Source organism: Talpa occidentalis, unplaced genomic scaffold (genome assembly GCF_014898055.3).
Source record: "Talpa occidentalis isolate TD23 unplaced genomic scaffold, MPIMG_talOcc4v2.1 talOcc4.13, whole genome shotgun sequence".
NCBI lineage: Eukaryota > Metazoa > Chordata > Mammalia > Eulipotyphla > Talpidae > Talpa > Talpa occidentalis.
The window spans coordinates 100,532,271-100,557,717 of NW_023601322.1; the positions used below are offsets into that span (position 1 = coordinate 100,532,271).

Genomic DNA, 25,447 nt, shown 5'->3' on the forward strand with positions numbered 1-25,447 from the left:
TCTTCCTTGAAACTCACGCCCCCTGATTCCTTGGAAAGGCTGCTGTTGAGCTCGCCATGCACTGTCAGGGAAAGAGATGGCTTGGAGCCTCTGGCCTCAGATTGTTATCGCCATTCTAGAAGTTTCCAAGCTCCCTGCAAGCAGTGAAATCTCCCTCCCAGCCCGGTGGTGATTCAAGACTGCGGGAAATGGGGGTGGTGTCACCGTCAATGTGCTCCATCTCTGGTCTCAGTTTTTCATATCATTTTCTTTGAGAAGAACTGGTTGATTTTAAAAGATGCCTGTTTCAAGCATTTAAGTTTAAAGAGAAATTTGTTTCCAGTGTAACATACAGGCTTCATTTGGCGCCTTTTGCTAACTAATTTCCACTCTTCTCTGACCCACAGTTTGGGGATATGGATTCCTGTCGGTGACAGTTATTAATCTGGCGTCTCTCCTCGGCTTGCTTTTGACTCCGCTGATAAAGAAGTCTTATTTCCCTAAGATTTTGACCTATTTTGTCGGGCTGGCTATTGGGACGCTGTTTTCAAATGCTATTTTCCAGCTGATTCCAGAGGTAAGGATGTTGGCTTCTTGTTTCTGCAAACAATTGTTGGAAGTGCCTTAGCACCTGTGCATTGGGAGTCTCCACCGTGTCCTAGAGTTTATGGTCAGGTCCCTAGTGGTGTTTTTTTTTTTTTTAAGATGTATTTGTTTTTACAAGCACTGGGGTACAGGCTAGAGGCGCGGGACGGTGAGAGGATTCACCAGAGACAGAGCAGGGAACAGAACAGGCAGACTGACTGAAATACACTGCTGAGGGGAGCAGCAGGTGAGACAGGAGAGGTCTGCTGCGCCATGTGGGAATCACCCTGGCCGGCCGGGAATGGAACCGGCGCTGCAGAGGCTGAGGACAGCTTCACAGTGCGTCACTCAACCCACTGTGCCACCAGGGAGCCCAACCTAGTGTTTTTGATAAAGACGCTGAAGCCCTGCAAGCTGAGCTTGTCTTGCGGGGGGGGGGGGGGGGTTGTCGACATCAAGAAAATCAGTCCTTTGATGCCGTGGGCTTTAAAACTTCAGTCCTGCATTTGGCATTTTAATTTTTTTGCACACTTTTTATATATTCATTTTTTTCCCACCAAGTGCATGAGGTGTCAAATCGACTGAGGATAGACTCTAAAGTCCCTGGTCTATTTGCAGCAGTTACAGAAGAGGAGAAAGGAGGGCTTGGTCAACAAACTGATTATTTTTTTTATTTCATCATGGAAAAAATCAATTGAGGGCCAATAACTAGCAGCTTGTTTTTCCCTTTGATAAAATGTAAAATTGAGCTGACATTGACTGCAGCGTACTACTAGCCAGTGTGTGGCTGGTTTCACGTCTGTGCTGCGGAAGGAAGGAGAATAGTGAGGGGAAAGGAAGGTGAGGGACAAGGAGGCAGGAGGGAGGCTCGGAGGGGGCCCGAGAAACGTGTCCACGCACGGGCCATATTTCCTCCCCCTCGCACCACAGATGTCAGGGGCCAGTTTAAAAATCCCGTTTGTGATATTGAACATGTAATAAGCAATCAATATGAAATACTTCTATATGTGTATATCAGCTCATTGGACTTAATGGATCAAATGAAATAAAAATAGTATTATGTATAGACTGGAGTTTCCACATTTATGAATTCGCAGCTTCCTACTTTTTTTTGAAGCTGTAGTAATATACAGCAAATACCTCTCAGGGAAATAAGAAATGTCCTCCATAGGGTTTCGGATGTTCCTTTACCTTTCTGTGATAATTAAAGGATATGGATGTGGTCAGAAGATTACGTGAGCGCTGAAGAACCTGTCTTGTGATTGAACCTCGAGTTGCCATAGACATTTTCAAAACTCTTTCCCTTTAGTTACTGAGGATTGTTTGCATAGGCTGTCGGGCACGTGCAGTAGGTGTGGGTGCCCTTTGCTCTGGCACAGGTGGGCTCAGAGAAGGCACGAGTGACCACGTGGCTGGGAGACCTCATGCGAGAACCCGGCGCCCTCCTACGGGGCTCGCACACGGTGGGCACACGGCTCCCTGGCTCCTTACTCCTCTCGTCTCCTGTGTTACTTAGGCTGGTGCCTGCTGTCTGCTAAGAAGACCTTGACTCTCTGTAGTTTAAGCTCCAGCTCTTGTTTCCTGCTCACCACCGTGCGTGTCTGACATCTTAAGTCTTGTCTTCTTTGTCCAGGGCCCAGCCCTCGGCTTGCTGATCTTCTCAGGCCTTATCGGGAGCTCCTGGCTCAAGAGGCCCCAACTCATGAACACAGTTGTCCAGGTGGTCTGCATATCGCCTTTAAAAATTTGACTCTGGCTGTGATGGACAAACAGCTCACTTTTAGAGGAAGTGGATATCTCGTTTCTCTTTGTTGCCTGAATCTGATATGATCTTCTACCTGTGGGGGTCAGGGCTGCTTCCAAAATTTACCCCTTCAGGCCAGTATGGCTAACAGCTGTAAGTGGAGAAGCTGTAAGGCATTTGGGGACTTTATTTCCTGTGGCTACAGGGCCTCTCATGCTACCTCTCAGGGTGACTCAAATCTCAGGGTTTTTGTTTTGTGATATTGGCAGGTAAATTCTCAATATCACCTGGATATGATGGTTGGCACTGACCTTTGGTGAAGATTACATACTGAAGAATTTGGTCTTATTTTCTAGAAATCAAGTTAAAGGACTTTATTTTACATGCATTGCTTTCTCCCCTCTCCCCCCCACCTCAGGCATTTGGATTCAATCCCAAAGTCGACAACTATGTAGAGAAGGCCGTGGCTGTGTTTGGTGGATTTTACGTACTTTTCTTTGTTGAAAGAATTCTTAAGATGTTGCTAAAGACCTATGGTCAGGTAAGTGGACTTTATTTAGGAAGTCTGACGTCTTGTTTGGAATGTTCTCTTCACAGGAAAGTAAAGGAGGGGACTTTGGGTTCTGTGAGCAGCCAAGTTATTAAACTTGTGAGTGTGGGGAAAGAAAGGACTCGCCATAGCGATAAAAACATGAGAAACTGATTCATATTACAGAATTGGGAGTAAGTACTGACAATTTAATGCTGAATAACAGATGTGGAAAATTTGCATTCCATTCATACTCATCAAAATGAGAGGGTCTACATACCCCAAGACGAAAAACAAAAGAAAAACAGAATTAACGGACTATAACTGATGAGCATGTACTTCAATGGAGAGACATTTTCCATTGTAAAAAGAGGACAGTGTATGCAGGATGGACATAACATTTTTATCTGATGAATGAGAAATACTGACCTCTCTGTGCTCTTGTCTGTGTGGGACGCCTTCATTCTCCTCCTCACCTCTGCCTTCTATCGTTTTCCATGTAGAATGATCATTCCCACTTTGGAAACAATGACTTTGGTCCTCCCCAAGAAAAACCTCATCAGCCCAAAGCATTGCCGGCCATCAACGGAGTGACGTGCTACGCCAACCCCGCTGTCACGGAGCCCAACGGACACATCCACTTTGATAACATCAGCGTGGTGTCTCTCCAGGTACAGGCCGCACCGCGTGCTCCACACCAGGCCTGGGGACCCAGTCAGGCTGCGCATTTCAGGGTGTCAGCCTCTTTTCTGTGTGGAGTAAGTGGGAGAGAAGTCTCGGCTCTTTCCACCTGCTGCCTCGTGTCTGCTCCAAACTAGGGAGCCAGTCAGGTAACTGGCCACTAGATCTGAGGCTTCACTCTTCTCTGAGATTGTTTAACTCTATGAGTCACTTAGATTACACAATAATCTGGAGCCAAATAAGAAAGCATTTTTTTAATTTTGCAACACTTCCAAGACCCAAATGTACTGAGTAGTCCTGAAACTGCAACAAGAAAGAAGAGCTGTCAGCTGTTAATGTCAAGTTATGGGGTACACGTGGTTGATGCGGGGTACATGTGGCCACTTCCCTTTTGGCATGACCATTACTCCTTCTTTTCTTGGTGATCTTGGAAGCAAGGATCCAATAGAGAAAGCCTAGTGCTGATTTTTTTTTTAAAGATTTATTATACAAGAACCGGGGTACAGGCCAGATGCGCGGGAGGGTGAGAGGATTCACCAGAGATGGAGCGGGGAACAAAACAGGCAGACTGATGAAATACACTGCTGAGGGGAGCAGTGGGTGAGACAGGAGAGGTCTTCTGTGCCATGTGGGACCCTTGCTGGCCGGCCGGGATTGAACCGGTGCTGCAGAGTCTGCGGACAGCTTTACAGCACTGCGCTCAACTGCCTACGCCACCAGGGGAACCCCCCTAGTGCTGATTTCTTATGGGGATTATTTTCTGGTGATTTTGGTTGAAGATGTTGTCTCCAATGAAGAAAGACTTGAATGAATTTAGTAATACATGGGTTGATTTTTTTCTGTCTTCTCTATATATTATCAAGACATTGAAAACAGTGGAATTTAACAACTGCTAGACAGGCCCAGATGCTGCTTTCAGAGACAGTAGGGACGTAGAACGTGATAGTGATTTTAATGATAACATTAAAATATTTTCTAATTTTGATGTGATGAAAAGCAACCTAACCTCAGTGACCCCACTACAGTGATTGAACGTGGCATGTAAGATTTCTGGTTCATTTCTGAGTCCCAAGGATGGGCTTAAAAACGTTGAGACTGCCTGTTGGTGCTGCTTCAACATGGTGAAGTCTTCCCACATGGACAGTAATGGACATACGTAAGCGCCAGTTAAGAAAAGCAGTCTAGGTTGCCATCACTATCCGCAGGACACAGGCATGGCACCACCTAGGCCATAGCTGTGTGGTTCTTGATTTCCCTGGAGTGGATGCAGGAAGAGCAAAAGAAACAGCCTTCGCACAAAGAGCAAGCCTTGGGGTGTCTTCACCCCTGGCAGCAGTGGCTCATCACAGACCCCTTAGATGTACAGGAATGTTCACGTGCTGTTGCCTTTGTGGTGTTTTGTCTGTGCTCACTCATATAGAGACCACGGCTTTACGAAATTTTCTAATAATTGTGTTGCCATGGAAGCACACTTATCACAGGAGTGACGATAATTTATTTAACAGTTTGTTAGCTTGATATTGGATCTTTTAAAAATTTAGACCTCCTTGCCCCAGAACCAGCAAAGGTCAGGCTTTGCAGTCCTGTGAGGGCACCCCAGGTGTCTGGGGGGCCGTGGGGTGATGGAGGGAGGACAGGCAGGCAGTGACAAGGGAGGCCCAGGCTCCATTTCTGCACCTGTTCTGCTGCTGCCACTAGGTCCCGTCCTCTCCTCCCTCGCACGCGCCAGGCTGGCTTCTCTCTGGCCTGGTGGGCCACGTGGGACGTCCCTCTGCTACCCTGCAGCGCCCAGCCCCGCCTGGCTGTTTGCACCGCCGGGCTCTGCGTGCTGTGCCCCGCGCGGCCACTAGAGGACGCGCGGGCGCTCCCCGCGCCTCCCGGTGGCTTGAGCCCCCTGCGCGTGTGCCTTGGGACCCAGGGGATGCGCCCCACCCGCCGTCCTGCAAAAGAAAAGCTCCACCCAGCCAATTTTAGAAGTTCACTATTGTGAATTTCATGTTTCAACGGGCCCAGTGAAGTACAGTTCGCCTGCAAAGTGGTGATGTTAGTGAGACCTACTTGTCAGGAAGAGGGCAGGTGGCAGGTCCCAGTTCCCAGGGTGATGTACAGACGGCACTTCCCAGGTGCTCGCAGCACCCGCTCTCCCTTCCTTCCTGGCGCTCTGGAGGGGCACTCAGCCAGTGCTCAGCATGGCCTTGGTCCTTTCTAGTGGGTGGCTGGGGTTCCTCCATCCTTGCCTGGAGGTAGGGTGTACCCCTCTTGCCCGGTGCAGGGGGCACACGGGACACCTTTGGGGCAGAAGCAGATGGGGTGTGGTAGAGGCCAGGGGCGCTGGCCAGGAAGGGCGTGGCCCGAACGGGGGCTAGGGTTGGGGTGTGCAGGTGACAGGCCAGCCAGGCTTTCTGAGAAGATGGCACCGAACCCACCCTGACGCATGGGGGCTCACTGGGTTAATAAGACTGGGCGAAACACTAACCTAGTAACAGAGGGTACTTCTAATTACTATTTTTAAGCAGTTGTCCATTCTAATTCTGGAAAATGAAGTGTTCCAGGATGCAGTAGTTCTTAATTATCCCCCAGGAAGCTGTTTGTTTGATAAGGCCCATTAATTTCTGCAACAGAAGAACTTACCGACCTGCCAGATTTCATGAATAGTTGTCTCTGCTATATAGAGATCCTCAGAGAAAACAGGCACCCCAGTGGGAAGCACCATGGCTGGTGCCCGGTGCTGTCACCACGCTCGATTCCTGTGAGATGTAGAAACGTCACTTAGGGATAAGCTGAGACTGTTCAGTGACCAGCGGGGTCACAGATAGCAAATTGACAAGCTCCTCTCCCGGGCCACGCACAGGACAACATGGCTCCAGTTGGGCCTGATCCTGACAGCTGGCACAAGTGAAGTCTGGGTATAAACTGCCGTGAGTTGAGGGCCACCCACAAGGTGGCATCTGTTAGTTGTGACCATGGCTGTCATCGCTGATGCATCGCTCTGACGTTTTGCCTCTAGACAGGGCTGGAGAGGGTCTCGGCAGCGTCTGTGTACAAAGACTGGCTTTGAAACTTTGTAGGCAAGATGGCACCCACTGTTCCATCGTTATCTAGAGAGACCCCATCCAGGTCGTTATGTGCAGCTGAGACGCTGCATCACTCTCAGCCTGAGTGTGGCAGGTTTGTCTGCTCTGCCACACCGGCACGCGCCGTGAGCCTGGGAAGTGTGTTTATCTCAATACGTTCTACACTAAATTGCTTTCACTAATCAAGCAGGACTTATCCCTATTTAGAAGAATTAGGGAGGTTTTACTCAATTAGGCTTGATGTCAAGTTAATTTCTCCCCCATTAGAGTAATGAAGAATTGCTGTGTTGCTCTACCACGCACGCTGATGGGTAAAAAAATGAGAATGAATGCCGACACATTTTTCTTTTGAAAAATGAGGAAAAAAGATCAAGAGTTTCAAATAAATTATTCTGAGCATTAGAATGAGTTGCTTAAATCTGTTGTGTAGAGTAGAAACCCAAGTTGCAAACTAGGATAAGCAAAGCAAACAGTTCAATACACATTCGCTCTCTATGTGATGTTGACGCTCCAAGGCTGCATGATGACGGGGTCCCTGTCGTGGGTGTTGGGATGTTGGGCCTCTTTTTGTCGTCTGGCCTCTGTACCTGCTCGTTTGGTCACGTTATGTGGTGCTTTGTTCCTTACATGCTCCGCCCTGCAGCTTGGGGGTCCTGGATCAAGGCCGGGTGAGTAGTTGTCACTGAGTGGGTTGCATGATGGGGCCGATTCTGGGGTAACAAATGATATCCATGTCCGGGGAGAAGCATTTGGGCTGCAAAATTTATTCCACATTCTGTTGTTCCATGTTATATTCATTCTGCATATTTCAAAAAAAGGATCCAGAATCTCAAAGCCGATAAAGACACAGCGAAGTGTGGTCTTTCCAGAGTGCTTTATTAGTCTGACACCTGCGGTGTGTGGTGGGTGTTAGCAGCCTGGCCCGCCCTGCCTCCTCCCCACCTCTCCCTCCCTTGTCCCCCGCCCACCTGCACACAGCCATCTTTCTCTCTGTTCCTATCCATCCAGTTTTATGTCTGAGGCAAATGGCTAACCACAAAGAACATTTTCACAATTGTTAGTGCCTCACAGATAATCCCAGTGCATAAAACAGTCATTGGTGTTGGAAGACTAAGTGAAGTGTTCACTGCTAGTAAATGTGCCCCTGGGTTAGTGTGAGGTGAGTGAGACTGGGTCTCACCACATGCCTGCTTTTAGGGAGGGAACCCTTTCTGAGCCCCTTTCTGAGGGTCTCCTTCCAGTTAAGTCAGCGACTCCTTGTTTCTCTCAGTTAAGAGGCGACTTTCTCTGCCTTTCCACTCTGTTCGCCGTGTTCAGTGGCTCGGTTTACTCAGATGTGCCCTAAGTTTTGAGTCCTTATTGGTAGGAAGGAGAGCACTCAGTGTGTGTGCTCAGTGATTTTTAAAGAGCTACGGATATTACTGGTATTATTTCTTTTTTTAAAAGATTTATTTATTTATGCATACAAGAACTGGGGTACAGGCCAGAGGTGTGGTGAGGAGGGGTGAGAGGATTCACCAGAGACAGAGTGGGGAGCAGAACAGGCAGACTGACGAAATCCACTGCTGAGGGGAGCAGCAGGCGAGTCAGGAGAGGTCTGCTGCGCCATGTGGGTAGCTCCCTGGGCTGGGATCGAACTCGTGCTGCGGATTGCTTCATAGGTTGCATCTTAACCCCTTGCGCCACCAGGGAGGTCCTATTTCATTCTTTTATTATTAGGCTCTTAAGTACATGTTGGAAAAACTGGGCAAGGGATCATCACGTATGCTTTTCTAGCCTGCAAAGCAAATAACCGAATCTAGAGATTGTTTTATATTTGGAAAGTAATATTACAAAAGCCTTTACTGAAAAGGTCTCCCTATTGCGGAAATTGGCTGAGTTTCCCCTGGATTCTTGGTAGTTTTTGTGACTGATCAAATTTTCAGTCATGCAACTTTTATAGTAAAATAGTCATGGCCTCTCTGTCCTCAGTCTCCTCGTCTGTGGAGTGGGGATGATAACCATGGGGTGGGTCGTAAGGATGAAATGGTTTCGGGAAATGCACTCCACAAGGGCGTGCGCTTCCCACTGCTCATCTGGGCCCCGCGCCTGCACCTCTGTCTTTGATGCTTAGCTCCCCACATGAAGCCATTTTTCTGTCTGGCCAGCAAATCCTCAGGGTCACGAGGGGGTCCGGGTCCCTTGCGTCCTGTGCGGTTAGGTGGCTCTGCATTCAGAACTGCTGGCACACGGCCCCTCCTGGAGACCAGGCTTATTTCCAAATCACTTGTCTCCCCTGGCAGCTGCCCACCTCCCAGAACCCGAGGTCCTCACTGCCTGTTCTGCCACTGACACCGGGGTCTGCACTTCCTCCTCCTGTTGCCTACGCTCTTGCCTCGCATCCCCTCTCAGGGGATGGTCTGGTCCTCAGGCTGCCTGGCCACACCATATCCCTTGGCAGGGCTGGCTCATTGCTGAGGGCCTGGGGGCTCCTCCACATGCTGAGCTTATCATGTGGAAGGGTGGGCTCCTCCTCTGCCACAGCCCAGCCCCTGGCTGCCTACCTGCTGTTTGGGGCCTGGAGGCCCAGCATTGTGGGGATGCCTATGTTTGGGGGACGCTTTTCAGGAATGCAGCAATGCGTTTCTCCAGCTTTAAAACTTGCCAACTTCCTAGTGCCTTACTCCTCTGCATCTTCTGAGTAACATGAAACTTGCAGGCTGCTCATTTCAGAGGTTTTCAGTAAAAAATAGGTTTTCTGTAAAAAATGACATTGGGCAACTGGGATGGATGGGGCTGCGGCGCTGTCCTCACCTGGGGGTGGTGGGCCACCCGGCGGAGTGGCGTGAACCCCACTGGGGCCACGGTGAGCCCCTCCTCAGTGCAGGCTTCACACCCTGTTGTCAAAATGGCAGCACATGTCTTAAAAATACCTCAGATTTCTCCTGAAAATTATTTTTTCCCCAAGACATTGTTCCCAAACCAAAAATAAGAGACAGTTATTTCACCAAAGACCCAAACAATTTTACTGACATTCCACAAAAGGGATAGAGGGAAATTAAATGGCTTTCAAGGTTTCTGGAAATTATTGCTTTCCTGTTAATGGCTTTTTTCATTAGCAAAGAGAATTTTGGAAACAGTCATGAGATTTTCCTGAAACCAAATGATTAGAGACTAAGTGCCTTTGAATTATTTGTTTCTGTGCATTAAAGATAAAATTAGTTTCCCCTTCCTCATATGCAGCTTCCAGTGAGCTGGAAGGACTCAGAGCTCGAGAAGGAATGAGGAGTCCCCGCTGTGGAGCTCACTGAGGTCATGAACAGATAGTCAGGAGAGCGTGTGCAGGGCCTGCTCCCGGGGCCTTCCTGTCTAGTCAGTCCTTCTGGTAACTTCCACTGAAATAGACCTAAAAGTCTGCAGTGCCATGTGGATGAGCATTCCTCAAATGAGCATGAAGATTTGAATCTCTTCATTCGCATGATTTTGTAGGGTTTTCTGGGTCAAGTGAATAGGGAACCATTTTCAGAGATCACCTAAGGCTGCTTATGGGAAGAAGGCCCTCCTCCGTTCCATTAATTTATTTGTCTGGTCTTTAGTTAATATCTATGCTGTCTTGGTTAGTGTCTGTCTGTCTGTTTGTCTACTTATCTATCTGTTATTGAGGTGATATCAGGATCCCCCATCAGGTCTCGATTTTTGTGGTTTTACATTAGGTCTTGAAGTTGGACAGCATCTTGAAGTTGGACAGCACTTAGTTTTAGGGGTGCCAATGGTAAATGGTATAAAATTATCGTTTTAATTTTCAGTGCCACCTTCACTGCTGGTGCAGAGGAAAGCAGTTGACTTCTATGTGCTAACCCTTTGTCCCGCAGTCTTTGATGATTGCCTCTTAGTCCAGCTTCATGGTTGATTCTGTTGGGGTTTCTACAGACAGTCTTCTCCTCTGCCAATAAAGATGATTTTAGGTCTTCCTTCCCAGTGAGAAGATATCTTTTTTTAAATTATTTTTTTATTAATTTTTTTAAATTTTTTACATCATTGTTCATTTTTAAACAATATTTGCTCCCCCCACCCCCAGGTGCAGTCCCCAGAGAGTTTCCTTCCCCAGTGCACCCGTGCGCCACCACCTCGGTCCCCTGTGTTCCTCCCTCCCTCCCTTGGACCCCTCTCCCGCCTCCTCCCCTGCAGGATGGCTCTGATTTATAACTGACTGTTTTTGCTTTGTTGTGTTTGTACTGTTACTATTTTTTTACACTGATGTCTTATTTCCTGCTATAAGTGAAACCATCCAATATTCCTCTTTTTCCTTCTGGCTTATTACACTGAGCATAATTCCTTCTGGCTCCATCCACGTTGCTGTGAATGGCATGGTGGTGAAAAAGGAACTCTACTACATTGTTGGTGGGAGTGCAAACTGGTCCAACCACTGTGGAAAGCCCTCTGAAGGTTCCTCAGTCTACTATAATTGGAGCTACCATACGACCCAGCAATTCCACTCCTAGGGATCTACCCAAGGGACCCAAAAACATTGATTTAAAAGAATACCTGCACCCCTATGTTTATAGCAGCACTATTTGCAATAGCTAAGCTATGGAAGCAACCCAAATGCCCAAAAATAGATGACTGGATCAAGAAGATGTGGTACATCTACACCATGGAATATTACTCAGCAATCAAACAATAGAAGATACCTTTTATTTCCCTTTCTTGTCTTATCGCATGAACTCAACCCGGGGAACCTCCTCACACCCCCGCCCCTCTGAGCCTAGCTGGGGCTCTGGGACCCCAGCTAGGTCGCACTCACCGCAGCTTGCCTTACACCTCACCCCCCTTTCTCTCAAATTTCTTTTTTTTTTTGTTTTTTGAATATTTATGCATACCAGAACTGGGGTATAGGCCAGAGGTGGGGGGGTGGGTGTTGGTGCTGAGAGGATTCACCAGAGACAGAGCAGGGAGCAGAACAGGCAGATTGACTGAAATACACTGCTGAGGGGAGCAGCAGGTGAGTCAGGAGAGGTCAGCTGCGCCATGTGGGTTGCTCCCTGGCCAGCCGGGGATAGAACTCATGCTGCAGTGGCTGTAGATTGCTTCACAGGTTGTATCTAACCCCTTGCACCACCAGGGAGGCTCTCTCAAATTTCTTAAATGATAGTTTATTCCTATGTATAGAATATTAATTTCTCTTTTATGTGCACTTGAATTCAGTGTTCTCTCTGCCCAGTGACTTAGTCCCAGGGGTATGTCTTTGCAATACCGTCTCTGTCACTGGCTATATTCAGTTACCATCTTCATCATGTGTTTTTGGTGAGCTGCTGCTTTCCTTTTTGTCTTCGTTTTCTTTTCACCAGAGCTCTCCCTCTGCAAAATTCTTTAGAATTTAGAATTTACCCTTTCCCTGCGATGGTTCTAGGCCTTTGTAGCAATAAAACATTTGGGCCTACGCCATGAAAGCATGTTTATTCATCCCGGCTCATCTTGCCTCCCCCAAGCAGGATGAGGTCTGACTGTGTTCCTGGTCATCCTTGTAGCTACTAGCCTGCTGAAAAGGTTCACTTTAGGGGGACAGCGCACCCTCAGTGCACCCTGAGCCTGGCAGGCAGCCTGCCCGACCCCCGATGGGCCTTGTGACTGGAGGAGGCCCCTGAGCCCTCACAGGTACCCTCCTCCTCTCGCTGTGTCTCGCTCCATGGCTTCGGTGTTCCAGTCCCTGGGTATTAAAATTGATACATGCTGAGTCCAAAAAAGTCCTTGCCACCCATAAAAGATAAAAGAAAAACATCCAAAGATTATGCACAGTATCGTCACCCAGGGAGAACCATGATGGCATTTTGTATGGAGCCTTCCAAATGTATTTGCTCTTGGACCGTCATGGAATTACAGTAATTACTATTTTGCAAAATGATGTCCACTAGACATGTTTCATAATTTCATCAGCTTTATGTTCTGGACATGTTTACATGTGGGAAAATAGAGCCCGCGATCGCCTCTGCTGCACCGACGGCGTTTCTGTGTGGGTCCCTGCCCTAGGGAATGGCAGCCAGGCCTGCCTGCTCTTCCCGCGCCTCCGCCCATGCGTGTCGTCCTGCTCTCTCGTCATCCCCCAGTCTCTCCTCTTCGGATCTTCCTGCTCTTTGCTTGGACTTAAACTGTTCTCTCATCAGCCCTTGCTTTCTTCACTGTGGTGTCCTAGCGCCTTCCCCTCCCCGTCCCGACTTACCATCTGTACTGGGGCCTCTCGCTTGGCCTCCCTGCTCCTCTTCTAACTTGCGCCACCCGTTCTCTCTCCCCTCCCAGCCCACCCTGGGGACGCCGCAGTAGTTTGACTTTCACGTTCCTGGTTGTGACTAAGGTGAGCGGTGGCACCAGCCCTGCTGAGGAGGCCGTGGTGCTGCTGTCAGGGCTGGAGCCCAGCCGGGAGCTGGGGGCTGGTGCTGAGCTGCTCTTCACAAAGCTATGCTGGAGTGTGCCCACAAGAGTGAGCCGGCCGCAGCCTCGGGTAAAGGAAGGGAAGAGAGGGAGCAGGGCTTGCACTTACACCTAGAGGCCGTGAGTCTAGGGGTCTCTGTTCAGTGACTTAGCTCCAGGTGAATTAAAAAAGAACTCCTCATGACTGCCTGCTTTTGTTGGTTCCAGAGCTATTAAAAATGCATAATTGCTAATCTCCCCAGCAGCACCATTCGAGACCTAAGCTTATAGAGCTAATGTGAGACATAATAAATAGAGCCAATAATGTCTGTACTTAGAGGTAAGAGAATCGTGCTTGATGTATTAATTTCATTTCTTTTTTAGAATTAAAGGAGTTTGCGCCCAGACTCTGTAGTTAATAGTCAAGACTCGCTCTTGGAAACTTCCTCACTATGTGGCTAGTGTTCCGCTTTGGAGACGAGAGCAGCTGGTCTGAGTGTGTCTTGGCAGTGAGTTCTCACAAAGCCAAAGTCACCTCTTCCGTGACTGTCCCCGTGGCCACCTGGTTCTGGCCACACCTGCATCTTCTCAGGGCCTTCCTTACCCTGCCACCCGTCCGAAACGCAGTGTCACTACTGTTTACTGTGTTGTGCACTTCAGGTGGGCTGCAAGGCTGTGGTGGGCTGGTAAGAACCCACAGTCTCAACCTGTAGGTGCCTCAGGCTTGTGAAATGGAAACCAATCATAAAGCTGCCTCGGCTTCAGGACCGAGCGCATCCGTAGTTTCAGGATTATTTTTATGCTGATGAATGTCTTTTGAAATAAGGAGAGAGTAAACACTTATTCCAATATCGCTCTCAGTGTTTAAAAGAATACGTTAAGAGGAGTGGATTCTCCTTGCCAGTTGCCTTCAGATCCTATGACAAAGTCCCAGCAACCCCCATAAATTTAAAATAGTGAAACACTTACCAAGAAAGTCCACTTATTTCCTTTGTGTCTCTGGGTAAGTGCGTCAACGTTTCTATACTTTAGTTTCCTCAACTGTAACATAATCGTACTACTTAAGTCACGAGTTGTTGTAAATGAATTAACTATCTGCAGCGCCTGACACATCATCATTACTATGGGCCTCTGCGGTCACTCTCTACTGCCATTACGACCACTGCCGCTGCTGCCACCCCACCGCCCCATCATCACCACCGCCAGCGCCACCTCCACAGCCACAGCCACCACCTCCACCAGTGCTAACATCCCCCCTTCTTCCATACCAATTTAGGAATTTACTGGTTTAGGAATTTAAGAATTGACTTCTGGCTGAGTCTGCAAACAAAAGCTGCTCAGGATGTAGCTTTGCCACTAAGGAGACAGCGACATCCATGGTCAGTTCTGAGAGAGCAGTCCTGCAAGGGTTTTGCGCGGCGACGTGCACGGGGATTGGGGGGAGACCTCGAGCCTCTCGGATGTTGCTCCACGGACAGCCCCTCTCGGCGGGTACACCCCGCACACGTGCACAGAGCAGTCACGCTGCGCCCTGTTCTCCAAGCTGAATGTGCTTCGTGCCGCAGAAACTGTGCTCCCCACCCCATGCCTCTCGCACGGCCCCCAGCCCGCTGCTGTGTGGATTGCACATGTTCAAGTGATATGTTGATTAGCTGCTAAGGAAGAGTTGAGGGGAGGAGAATTAGGAATAAAATGTTCTCCAGTTAATTGCACATTGCTTCCCTGCTTAAAAATGAATTTGCATTTTATTATCTTTTTTACAGTTTCTGGAAATGCTGTGGTTGGCATTTGTCATTTGATTTTATACAACTTTGTACATTTTATGGAAATGAATTCCTTACAAAGGATTCATTGTAGGATTTTGTATTTTTATTATTTCAAAATGGAAAGGCCTGTTCCAGCGATACTTCATGCTGTTCGTTAGGCGCATAACTGCAATCTAGAGCTGCAGAGCTGGCCGGCCAGATCCAAGACAGCGGGGCCCAGCGCCCCCAGGCCTGTGGGGAAGCCGCTGCCTCAGTTTCTTCAGCTGAGAGAAACTACTGGATCCTGCAGTCCATTTCCCCGCTCAGGAAACTGGGGCTGCGACCACAACCCTGGTACAGCAGGGGTTACAGTAAATGCCCCTCAAAGTCCTTTAAAGGTGGACTCACAGTTACACTATAAAAAAGACTTCAGGGTTTGAAACACCTCCTTGTGTTAAAGAATGTGAATAAATCCAAATCTTATGTTAGTATCTGTTCATTACAGGAAGCTGTAGTGGGGATTTATTCGCACAAATCACCAGATTGTTTTAAGGGGAAAGTGAAGCGAAATGTCTTCCAGGTGCTCCTCAGGGTGGATCAGCCGTACATTTCCCTGTCCCTGCCTCGAGTTTTCCGTGTTATTAGGGGGTCCTGTCCACTAGGAAAGACTGTTAGATCTCCCTCTCCTGCTCTCCCCGTTTCTCCTTTCCTCCCTCCTCCTCCTCTCCCCAGGTAGACAGCCGCCTCCGGGAAACCCAAGGCGTTCCTCACCCGCTCTCTGTTCTCTGGCGGCTGCCCGGCTCTCACACAGACCCACTGCTTGTCTTCCTGCGAGCGGCTCTTTCCCCTGCTCACTCACTGCTTTCCATGCCGCTGCCATCCCTTCGTGCCCCTGCCCCCCAGCCTCAGGGGTTTACTGAAGTCCACCGGTTTTTGAAAGTATTTCACATCAATGAATTGTCTGCTATGTAAATGTCTAGCATTTGTTTTTATCATTCTGATATTCTGATTTCCTTTGCGGCACCTGCTTCTCTCAAAACCCCTTCGTTGTGTTGAAAACGCTGCACGTCACCCTCCTCACGGCCACGAGATGCTCGGCGGGTGCAGCCCTCCGCTCCCAGCCAGGTCTGTGGCTGCACGTGCGGGCCGCGACTGTGCCCAGCCATCGTGGGCAGTGCGGCTGGGAATACTGTGGGACGTGCTTCCCTTTTGATGGTTTCATATTCTGTGATGCGTGCCCAAGAGACTGCTGGTTGCAGGCTGCTCCCAGACCACGCTCCCATCCCCCGAGGGGCAGGTCCTCTCTCTGTGCCTTTCCTGCACTCCCCACTCCCTCCCGTGTCTTAGCCTCCAGGAAATGGTGGTCACCCTGTCACCTGGTTTGTGCTGTCCTGCAGGACGGGAAGAAGGAGTCCAGCTCGTGCACCTGCCTGAATGGGCCCAAGCTGTCGGACATCGGCACCATCGCCTGGATGATCACGCTCAGTGATGCCCTCCACAACTTCATCGATGGGCTGGCCATCGGGGCCTCCTGTACCTTGTCCCTCCTCCAGGGCCTCAGCACCTCCATAGCCATCCTGTGCGAGGAGTTTCCTCACGAGCTAGGTGAGAGGCTTGCTCTCTAGTGAGGCTGGAGAGATGTCTTCAGTGGAGAGATGTCTCAGGCAACACGGTTGTAAAACCCCTGCGCGGGCACCTGGAGGGACAGTGGCTAGGCCATAGCTCATCCCGGGAGCCCAGCAGCTCACTTGACACAACTCTTCTTGCAGGGGACTTCGTGATCCTGCTCAATGCGGGCATGAGCACCCGGCAGGCCCTGCTCTTCAACTTCCTGTCTGCCTGCTCCTGCTACGTCGGCCTGGCTTTCGGCATCCTGGTGGGCAACAATTTCGCTCCCAACATTATATTTGCGCTCGCTGGAGGCATGTTCCTTTATATTTCTCTGGCAGACATGGTAAGACATTTCAGTTTTATCTGGTTTACCTTAAACATTACAGCGGCCCATCTGGGCTGTGCATGATGAAGCGTGGCCTCCTTCCAGTGTGCAAGGCCTTTCTGCTGTCCATTCAGACACTTCTGGCTGAACAAATGCCTCTTCTTGAGTCATTTCACTAAGTGGGAAATGGTTCCCAGTGATCGTGTGGTCTTACCTGTAGACGGTGACAATGGCATGGTCTCGCCTGAGTAGAGGCTTTCCTGGGTGAGGCCCGTATCCTGCCATCTGTCCCCACAGGGCTTTTCCCGCTCTCCCTCGCGAGGGTGTCACACCTGGAAGTGGAATAACGTGTCAGGGTAAAGACATTTTGTTATTTCAAAGTTCTAAACAGTGCCAGCGTTTTGGACTAAACTAAAACTGATAAAATGGTTAAGTTCAAACTGGGCATTTCCTGCTTGGGGCAGCATTTGTTTCTATCCACGTGTCTGTCTGGGCTATGTTTGCTGTTTGCCTCTCATTCTCCATGTCTGTGTGTGCGCTCATCAGTGGTCCTGCACCTTGTTAAAGGAAGGGAAATGGCCAGCTTTTCAGAAAACCAAAGTGCGCCAAGTGTATGTAAATCAAGGGCTGTTTGCGTTGCATTTGGAACTGAGTAGCTGTTGCATACATGCCCAGTCATTCAGTTTCACTTGCCTGGGCCTTAGTTATAAGTAACTGTCCAGCTTTGTTCACTGTTCCGTGCAGACAGCGTAAGAGCAAGGGTGTCATGTCTTAGAATCATCACTGCATTTATATTTTTCTCGAGAAGTAATGCCTCACAGTATTTATTCCAGGCCACCACTGCTCCCCGGACCTATTAGAGCTCCTCGGTGTAGGGGCCAGTGCTGAAGTGCCAGGCAGCCTTGCTCTCTCGGGGTGGCCCTGCAGCATTCACCCTTTCATCCTGTCAGCAGCTCCACTGCCAGGCCCAGGGTGGATGTGGGTCCCGAGGCTTCCTGCTCTGGTACAACGCTCCACTGCACACACAGCAGAACATTTGGCATCTAGTTTGAAAAGCTGGCATTTGCAGGGCTCCTAATGGAATCTTTCATCTGCTGAGAAGGGGTAGATTTGAAGTCCAGAACTTGGGGTTTTAATTGCTTTCACTGTGATGAAATTGTTGTAGTGTTCAATTCTAATTCGTTTAAAAATCTTACAATTTTGTGAGGGGTAGAACAAGCCAAAGGAAACAAATTGAAGAGAACAGGAATCACATGCATACTGATTTCTACAAATTAATCTCATTAGCCACAGCTGAAGGGTATTCTGTCCCAGACCTGAGACCCCTGAGTGAGCGAGACAGCCCGGCCTCTGGCTATCTCTCGAGAGGGGGTACCCTGCAGAGAGCCACATACCTGACTAAGTAACAGCAAATTCGAGGAGAGACAATATATATGATGGGCTGAAGTGTGTTTGGAGGCTGAGGGAAATCTTTCTAGGGAAAGAGGAGCTTGAAAGGAAAACTGAAGCATTTGGCTCAAGAAAGGCTGGTGGGAGAAGATTCCCTCTTGGAGGCCTGGGGCGGGTGGGGTGGGGAGAGGGTGAAGCTTGTGAGGATGGAGAGTCTGGAAGCACCGAGGTCCAGAAAGGATGGTGGGGTGGATGGGGAGGGGGCAGCAGGAATGGGTACCCCCACCGTCCTCGCTGCTTTGGTGCTCCACTCCTGCTGGTGTCTGGCGGGCCAGTCAAGCTGGGTGCGGTGGCCTACAGCCCCACAGCAATCTGTGGTCGGCAGTTTTATGTTCCACCACCAGGTGGCAACAGCCCCCCAACAATCTCTCTCCCCCAGTTTCCTGAGATGAACGACATGCTGAGGGAGAAGGTGACAGGCCGCAGGACCGACCTCACCTTCTTCATGATCCAGAATGCGGGCATGCTGACCGGCTTTGCCACCATCCTGCTCATCACCCTGTATGCTGGCGACATCGAGCTGGAGTGACGGGCCGGGGCGGCAGGAGCATCTGGTGCATCAAACATCTCCAGAGGGACTTCTAAGCTGATCCCGTGTAGTTAAAATGTAATTTTGTTCAGCTGTAGGTCAAGGAAGGTGATGATTGGTTTCATATCTGTGCAAGAGGCCATTATTTGCTGTTTAAATGCTTCAAAATGTCTCCCGCTCCAGTCCCAAGAGCCCGGTTAAAGGAGATTTGGTCAGTTCCCATGTTCCCCTGATCCCCACAGTAGAAAACCACCCCAAAGCCAGAGCCACACACTCTGTAGGGACTTAGACACCAAGACCCAGAGGAAGGCACAGGCAGTCCCATGAGGTTCTGCCACTCTGTGGCGGGGTCAGAGGCTGGAGGGTTTCGGAGGTTTGCGCCCAGTTAATTTGCTCCCAGTTAATTTGCAAGCACAGCAAAGTGTGGAGGTGTGGGGGCACCGGGAGGCTTTCGGCGTCCGTCCTGGCTCTGTCCCGCTTTTCTCTTTAGCTGTGGGGACTTGTAGGATCATTTGAAAGCCATTCTAGAATAGCAGGAATCATGAAATCGGGAAGTTGTGCCACCCTACTGCACTGTCCCTTCGTGTCCGCCCCACCGGGTCCCCCCAAGGGCCAGCTGGCTTTGCTGTGGCTGGCGGGGCAGGGGCCCATCGGTGGAGGGCAGGTGTGTGCTGGGTACCCCGCCAGCTGGGGACACCGTGTGCTCGCAGAAGGGGCCCCCGGCTTGGTCCCTAGGCAGAGGTGGACCGTAATGTGAAGACATATACTTTCGAAGATGAAACAATTACTCAGCAAAGACTGCTTTAAATAAATGGAGAGCAGAGGCCGGACTGCCCATGTTCAGGGTGAGGAGCAGGCGGCGCGGTGCCTTATGGGAGTGAGAGCCATTGAGGGATGACTGGGTGTGCAGCCTACATTTTTTCTACGTGGCAGATACATGTTGAAAACAATTTAGTGCTCTGTGTTGTTTTTCTACCTTTTCTAAAGATAGGGCCTGTTTACTTATTTAGGAAATAGAGAAAGTTGGCCTAAAATCGAGCTTCCTAACCCAGTTGACACTCCCAAAACACTTAAAGAAATAGGATTTGACAGGAAAATGACTGGGAGAAGCCAACACTGGTCTCAGGAGTGGCGTTTTCCCGCAGAATGTAAAGTGCTGTCTGCAGCAGCAATGCAGGTTGGGGCTGTTCACCAGGTGGGTTCAAATGTAGCTCACTCGCTGGCCAAAAGTACCAATCACTGTTTAACCAAAAAGTAAACACCTTTAAAACCATGGGTGGTGGTGTCCACTGTCCGCTTAGCATGTACCTGTGTGAGTGACTCTTGTATCTGGCATTATGGGGGAGGGAGAGAAACAGGAAATTGATGATATGTTTATTTCTAAGAGCCAGCAAATAAAAACTATAAAGATTAATCATTGTTCATTAAAATAAGTAAAAACTATGTATTTTTATAATTTTCATCGGATTGCATTTGATCTTAGGAAATAATGTTTACCATTTAAAGCACAGATTCTATGTCTGGGTTAAGCTGTTTACGATGTGGTATTAAAACAAGACGGGTTAACACACTCCCACTTGGTGCAGGCTGCTGTGTGTGTGGTGTAGGCTGCTATGTGCTAGAGGCTCTGGCTGCAGGCGGGAGGTGGGATGTGGACAGCCAGGACTAAATTCAGATTATCTGGGTAACCAGTTAGGAAGGCGTAAGGCTGCCGGGCATCGTAGTTTATAGTGAGGGGTCCGCGAGACCAGTTGAATGTCCATCGCCTTCAGGCTTTAGTGATTAAGCTACTGTGACAAACCGGAGATGATCTCAGTGCTCTACATGATGCGTTCCGTAACGTTGTTTTTGCTTTATTCAACTTTAAAAAGCACCTGCCAATCTCTGGCATGTCTTGTGCACGCCATCAGACCCCATCTCAATCCATTCAGGCTGCGGTGACAGCAGCAAAACATCTCGGCGTGGGCAGCTTAAAGGCACTGCCCGGAGCCTGGATGGAGGTATCAGCAGAGCCAGTGTCCAGTGAGGACCCACTTTCTGGTTCATAGATGGTGCCTTCTCTGTCCTCATGTGGAAGGTGTGCGGGACCCCCTGGCCTCCAAGAGGCACCGGTTCAGTTATGAGGGCTTTCAACATCTGTTGTTGGGGGACCCCAAAAGGCAGGCCCGAGCAGACCCCTGGTCCCCTGAGGGTTGGGCTCAGCTCTGAGAGCAGCAGCAGGGCTCTGGTGGCATCCTGGTGAGGAGGGGAAGCAGGAGGGGCCGCCCTCCCTCTGTCTCTGCAGGCTGCTGCTTCACCTAGTAGCAAATGTCTAATATCAATAATTACTCATCAGATGTTTCCAGAACAGCCTGCGTCTAACTCTCCTGCTTACATGGTTCCCCCAGCACAGCGCAGGGTAGGGGAGTGAGTGGTGTGACGGCACCCTCGGTCAGGACGGATGTGTGTCTGCTGGAGCGTCCAGAGGCCGTGCTGGCTTCTGCAGCCCCCCACCCCAGTGGGCAGATGTGTGTGCGGTGTGGGTTCTGTGAGCGGCACTGAGGATGACGTCTGGGCACCCAGGGCAGCCTCACTGGAGGGGGTTTCCCACGGCCACACCTGCAGGGCTTCTTCAGCGGGGCCTATGCCATGAAGGTATGGCCCCCTGAGAAGCACTGCATGGCACTCGGCAATGAGCAGCTGCTCAGCGCAGGGTGTGAGCAGAGTCACGCTGTGACTGTGCAGGTCACCAGCTGCCCATCCGCCCTCCATGCCCTGCTTGGCCTTCTCTCACTTTGGGCCCATCCACAGGCTCCTGCTGTGTCTGTGGAAGGGGCTTCTTAGCTCACGTGGGCGCCTGCCTTGCTGTCCTGGAGGCCCAGCTTCAGGGTGCTCAAGGAAGCCGAGACATGGAAAACTCCAAATGCCTCTCTACTAAGCTGAGGGCACTCAGGCTGTGTCCTCCCGAGGACAGGCTGTGCGCGGGGCCCCGGGTGCCTGCTGATGTGGTGCAGCTGCGCATCCGCACAGGCACTGCTGGCCAGGCTCAGGACCTGAAGGTACAGCTGAAAGAAGCCTGGCAGTGCAACCCCGATCTGGCCAGGCGGCTCTGCGGTCCTTGGGAACCGGCTGCCTTGCAGTATCATATGTGATGTCATCTAATATGCTTGTGATACCATGTTCTAAGGTGGTGGCTAGAGACACAGCAGGACATCGACAGCGCATGTGGTGGGAAGGAGGCCTGGGTGCAAGAGCAAAAAGCACACCCCACTCTTCATCTTTCTCGGAAGTGACGGGCCGTCACCACCTGTGCCCACTCAGGACTGCTGACATGACCACACCAGCTTGTAAGACGGGCTGGGACACTCCCTACCCCCAAAGTGTGAGGGCTCTGCTACCAAGAAGAGGCAAAGCATGATGATGGGTAAGTTGTGGCCGTCTCAGGCAAGGACAGGTTTGCATTGGGGTCACTTGGGAAAATTATTATTCTAGAAGGTTCTGAGGCCAGTTTGAACTGCTGCTTTTTGGGAATCTTCATTTCTTTCCAATTCCTGTCACCTTGACCATTTTAATCATGCAGCAGCCTTACCTTACAGGGTGTTCAGACACAGCCATCTTTATAGTTTCTCTCTCTCGGCCTGTTGTACTGTTTTTCACAGGAAGATCTAAATTCTAAGGAAGCCAAAACAAAACTCCTTTTCTGGAGGCTGTGTGTGACCTTTCTGTTTAAAACTCTTCTGATTACCAGGCTCATTATGCATACTAGGCTCCAGAATCATGAGACTAAGTACTATCAGAAGAACTTTGCAAATATAAATTTAAATAATCACTTACTTCTCCCCCTCTTCTGGGTTATTACATGCAAAAGGTGGGTCAGAAGTGCTATTTGCTGTCTGAGTTCTGCAGCTGATGAGGCCGGCTCCTGGCGCCAGTGATCTCAAGGGCACAAGGCATAGGCAAGGGCAGTGAGCGCTTTCGGGTGGCCAGGACTTTGTGTTGAACTTTAAAGAAACGTGTAGTTTCCAGAGTGGCGATTGTGTGTGTCAACGCAAACAGCTGGGCAGACTTTAAGATCCCCAGTGAGGGAACTCCTGGGTAGGGCTGATCCCGCTGAGGTCACCAAAGGGACATTGAGGGAGAGAAGCAAAGATGGAAAGTTACCAACTCCAGGGGAAAGCCTCCAATGGAGACTTCAAGTCAGAAATTCTTGTCTCCCTCAGGAAGCCCAGGAAGCACCAGGCCAGCTCCACCTGTGCCAGGCACTGCCTCCTCTTAGAGGCTGTGGTGAGGAACTGTGGGCTGGTCTCCAGGAAGGTGTCTGAGCCCAGGATGAGTGAGTTCATGGCATTTGGCACAGGGAGCAGGGGTGAGCAAGCTGCCCTCCGATGGGCTGAGGTGCCTCCTGGGCTCTCCCTTGAGACTCCGTGCACTCTGGCCTGCCTGTGGTCACGAACGAGTTAACGAACCAGGAACACTGATTTTTAGAAATCTTAGAAACTGTTGGGGAGGTACTTTCCATGCCTTTCTCCGCCTCTGCCTTTTGTCTTTCAATGAAAACATCTCTCAATTTGCAAAAGCTAAACTTGAGCTGTGTGAGTGTCTCATGGGCAGGTACACGTGAGCAGCGTCCCGCGCTGTGGCCTGGGGCTGCACTGACAGGAGCCATCCCCCTGCAGCCGGGTGCCCAGCTGAGATGTGCAGGGCACTCCTTGGGCCCGGAGGAAGTAGGTCGGGGCCGTGCAGCCCACTAGGCCAGGGCTTTCCTCCTCGTGCTCCTCACTTGTGCTCCTGTCCTTGGGAGAGCAGGTTGGCCTCTGAGAGAGCCGCCCAGCCCTGCCCCGTATAGCATGCGCCAGTGCCCTGCCACACTCACCCTTCCACAGAGCCGTCCGGCCCACGGGCTCAGGGTCCAGGAGGAAAAGGCTGAACCGGAGGAGGCGTGAACGGCCCACAGTGGGACTCGGGGTGGCTCAGCCGTCCAGGCGCCAGCATCGGGTCCTCAGTATGCTGCTGATTTTTCTGGAGCTCCTTCCACTTGGGAATTACCCAGGCTATTCAAAATGTCCCAAGTCCTGTTTCCTTTTGGTTTTAGAGGACCTGAGTTTCTGTTACTTACAATGAAAAGTCTCTAAAGAACACAGCCATTAAATACATTTCCTCCTGGAGCCAGGAGGGACTGCGGCCAATACACCTCGCAGCTCCAGTTTAGCACAGCTGGGAGTGCACTGCCCGGGGTGAGGTCGGGGCAGCCTTCCTCCCTTCCTCCCTCCCTGTCTCTCTCTCTCTCAAACCAAGGCCCATATAAGGGCCTGGATGCTTTCTGTCTCTTACCCACGCCAGCGCGCGCTCGTCTCAGGACAGTGGCTCTGATGTGTGATGATGGAGAAGGTGAGGGAGGACCAGTCGTACCTGGCGGTGGCAGGCGGGGGCCTGAGTCCCCACAAGGGTCTGAGTCTCATCCCTCAGTGCCTCTCCCTCACTCTCTCAGCTACTCCAGTTACCACCCCGGAACGGGAGGACGAGTGGGAAACGCAGCAAGGCGGTGTGGCAGGACGCCAAGAGGCCAGGAGGAGCGAGAGCCAGGATGGGATGGCTAAGCGGGCCTGCAGGAGCTCAGGCCATGCTGACAGCGTGGCTTTGTAAGCTGTAAACGCCTTTCTTGGTGTGAGTATTATTTTGCTTGCCATTAGTAAATTATATGTAACTTGCCATATGGTTTTGAACTAAAATTATTTCTGCTTTGAGAAATTTTGCATCATGCTTTGGTATAAATATCAAAGACCTCAAAAACTCAAGACTGAGGATGATTTCCTCTGAGAAGCATGCAGCACACTATTGGTGGAAATAAACTTAGAAAGTATGTCAGCCTCAGGCATGCCGAAGCGAGTCTCCTGCCGTGGGGGAATGACTGGGGGTTGGGACAAGTGACATATTAAGAAAAAAGCACAGCTCACTGTCTTGTGAAGCAAAAGACCAAGAGATGAGACATAACAGGGACATCGGATGAGGTTAATGGCAGAAATCTGTGCTCTGGAAAACCTGTTCTGAAGCCTAGTTCAGATTTAAGGAATCTGACTCGTGGAAATACTCTGGCCCGGACTTGGAGGCCACAGGCCGATGCTGGCTGGACAGCCCCGCGGGTTGCCCACGCCGGGTCCATCCCATAGCAGTCACCTGGGCCACTGCGTCCTCCCCACTGCCTCCCCCTCAAGCCCACCACCGGCCCCAGGCCCGCTTCGGTCCCGTTTGCCTGGCCACTCCCACTTGGCTTCGTGCATCTGTGCGCTCTCCTGGTCTCAGACAAGCAACTTGTCACTGAGGAAAACCAATCCTAATGCTTGCGCTCGACTGTGAGGCCTTCCTTCTCGCGTAGTCAGGGCCATTGCTCAGCAAGTCTCCCCTCCTGTCCCTGGTAATCAAACCGGCCCTTTCAACTTGAATATTCTCTTGGGCTACCAGCAGTCTTTACATGCTCATATATTAACAAAGGAAGAAAAAATAAAGCAAGCAAGAAAAAAATCGCCTCTCTTGGCCTCACATTCCCCTTCACCTACCCCTGGCCCCTTCCCGCCTGCTCTTTACGAGCCAGGGCTGAGATGAGCGTCATCCTGGTGCTCTCCAGTACCTTCCATTCTCAGCCCAAGCACACCTGACTGCTCTGGCGAAGATCCCCCTTCGGCTCCGTGCAGCTAGGTCCACGGGGGCTTACAGGGGACAGCCGCCCAGCTGTGAGCATGACCCCAACGCTCCTGCCCGTCTTTTCCTTTGACCTGTCTGGCCTCTCCTCGGCCTCCGATGGTCCCCATCCATTGCTCTGACCTTTAAATGGTGAC

The 25,447-nt window shown here is 50.4% G+C and overlaps 1 protein-coding gene and 1 long non-coding RNA gene across 2 annotated transcripts in view; one reads left to right on the plus strand and one right to left on the minus strand.

Annotated features, from left to right (window-relative positions):
* On the plus strand, positions 1–20,253 carry SLC39A8 (solute carrier family 39 member 8). Its single transcript, XM_037509632.2, has 7 exons — positions 1–225; positions 387–556; positions 2,727–2,849; positions 3,341–3,508; positions 16,119–16,326; positions 16,491–16,675; positions 18,486–20,253. Exons 1-7 carry the CDS (start codon positions 189–191, stop codon positions 18,633–18,635), a joined length of 1,041 nt encoding a protein of 346 aa, XP_037365529.1. The 5' UTR covers positions 1–188; the 3' UTR covers positions 18,636–20,253.
* LOC129145662 (uncharacterized) overlaps positions 15,897–25,447 on the minus strand; it is a 20,715-nt gene continuing 11,164 nt past the window's right edge. Inside the window, exons 2-3 of the long non-coding RNA XR_008551579.1 lie at positions 18,545–18,727; positions 15,897–16,989 (exon numbers count right to left, since the gene is read on the minus strand). This is a non-coding gene — a long non-coding RNA (uncharacterized LOC129145662). The remainder of the gene's footprint in view (positions 16,990–18,544; positions 18,728–25,447) is intronic.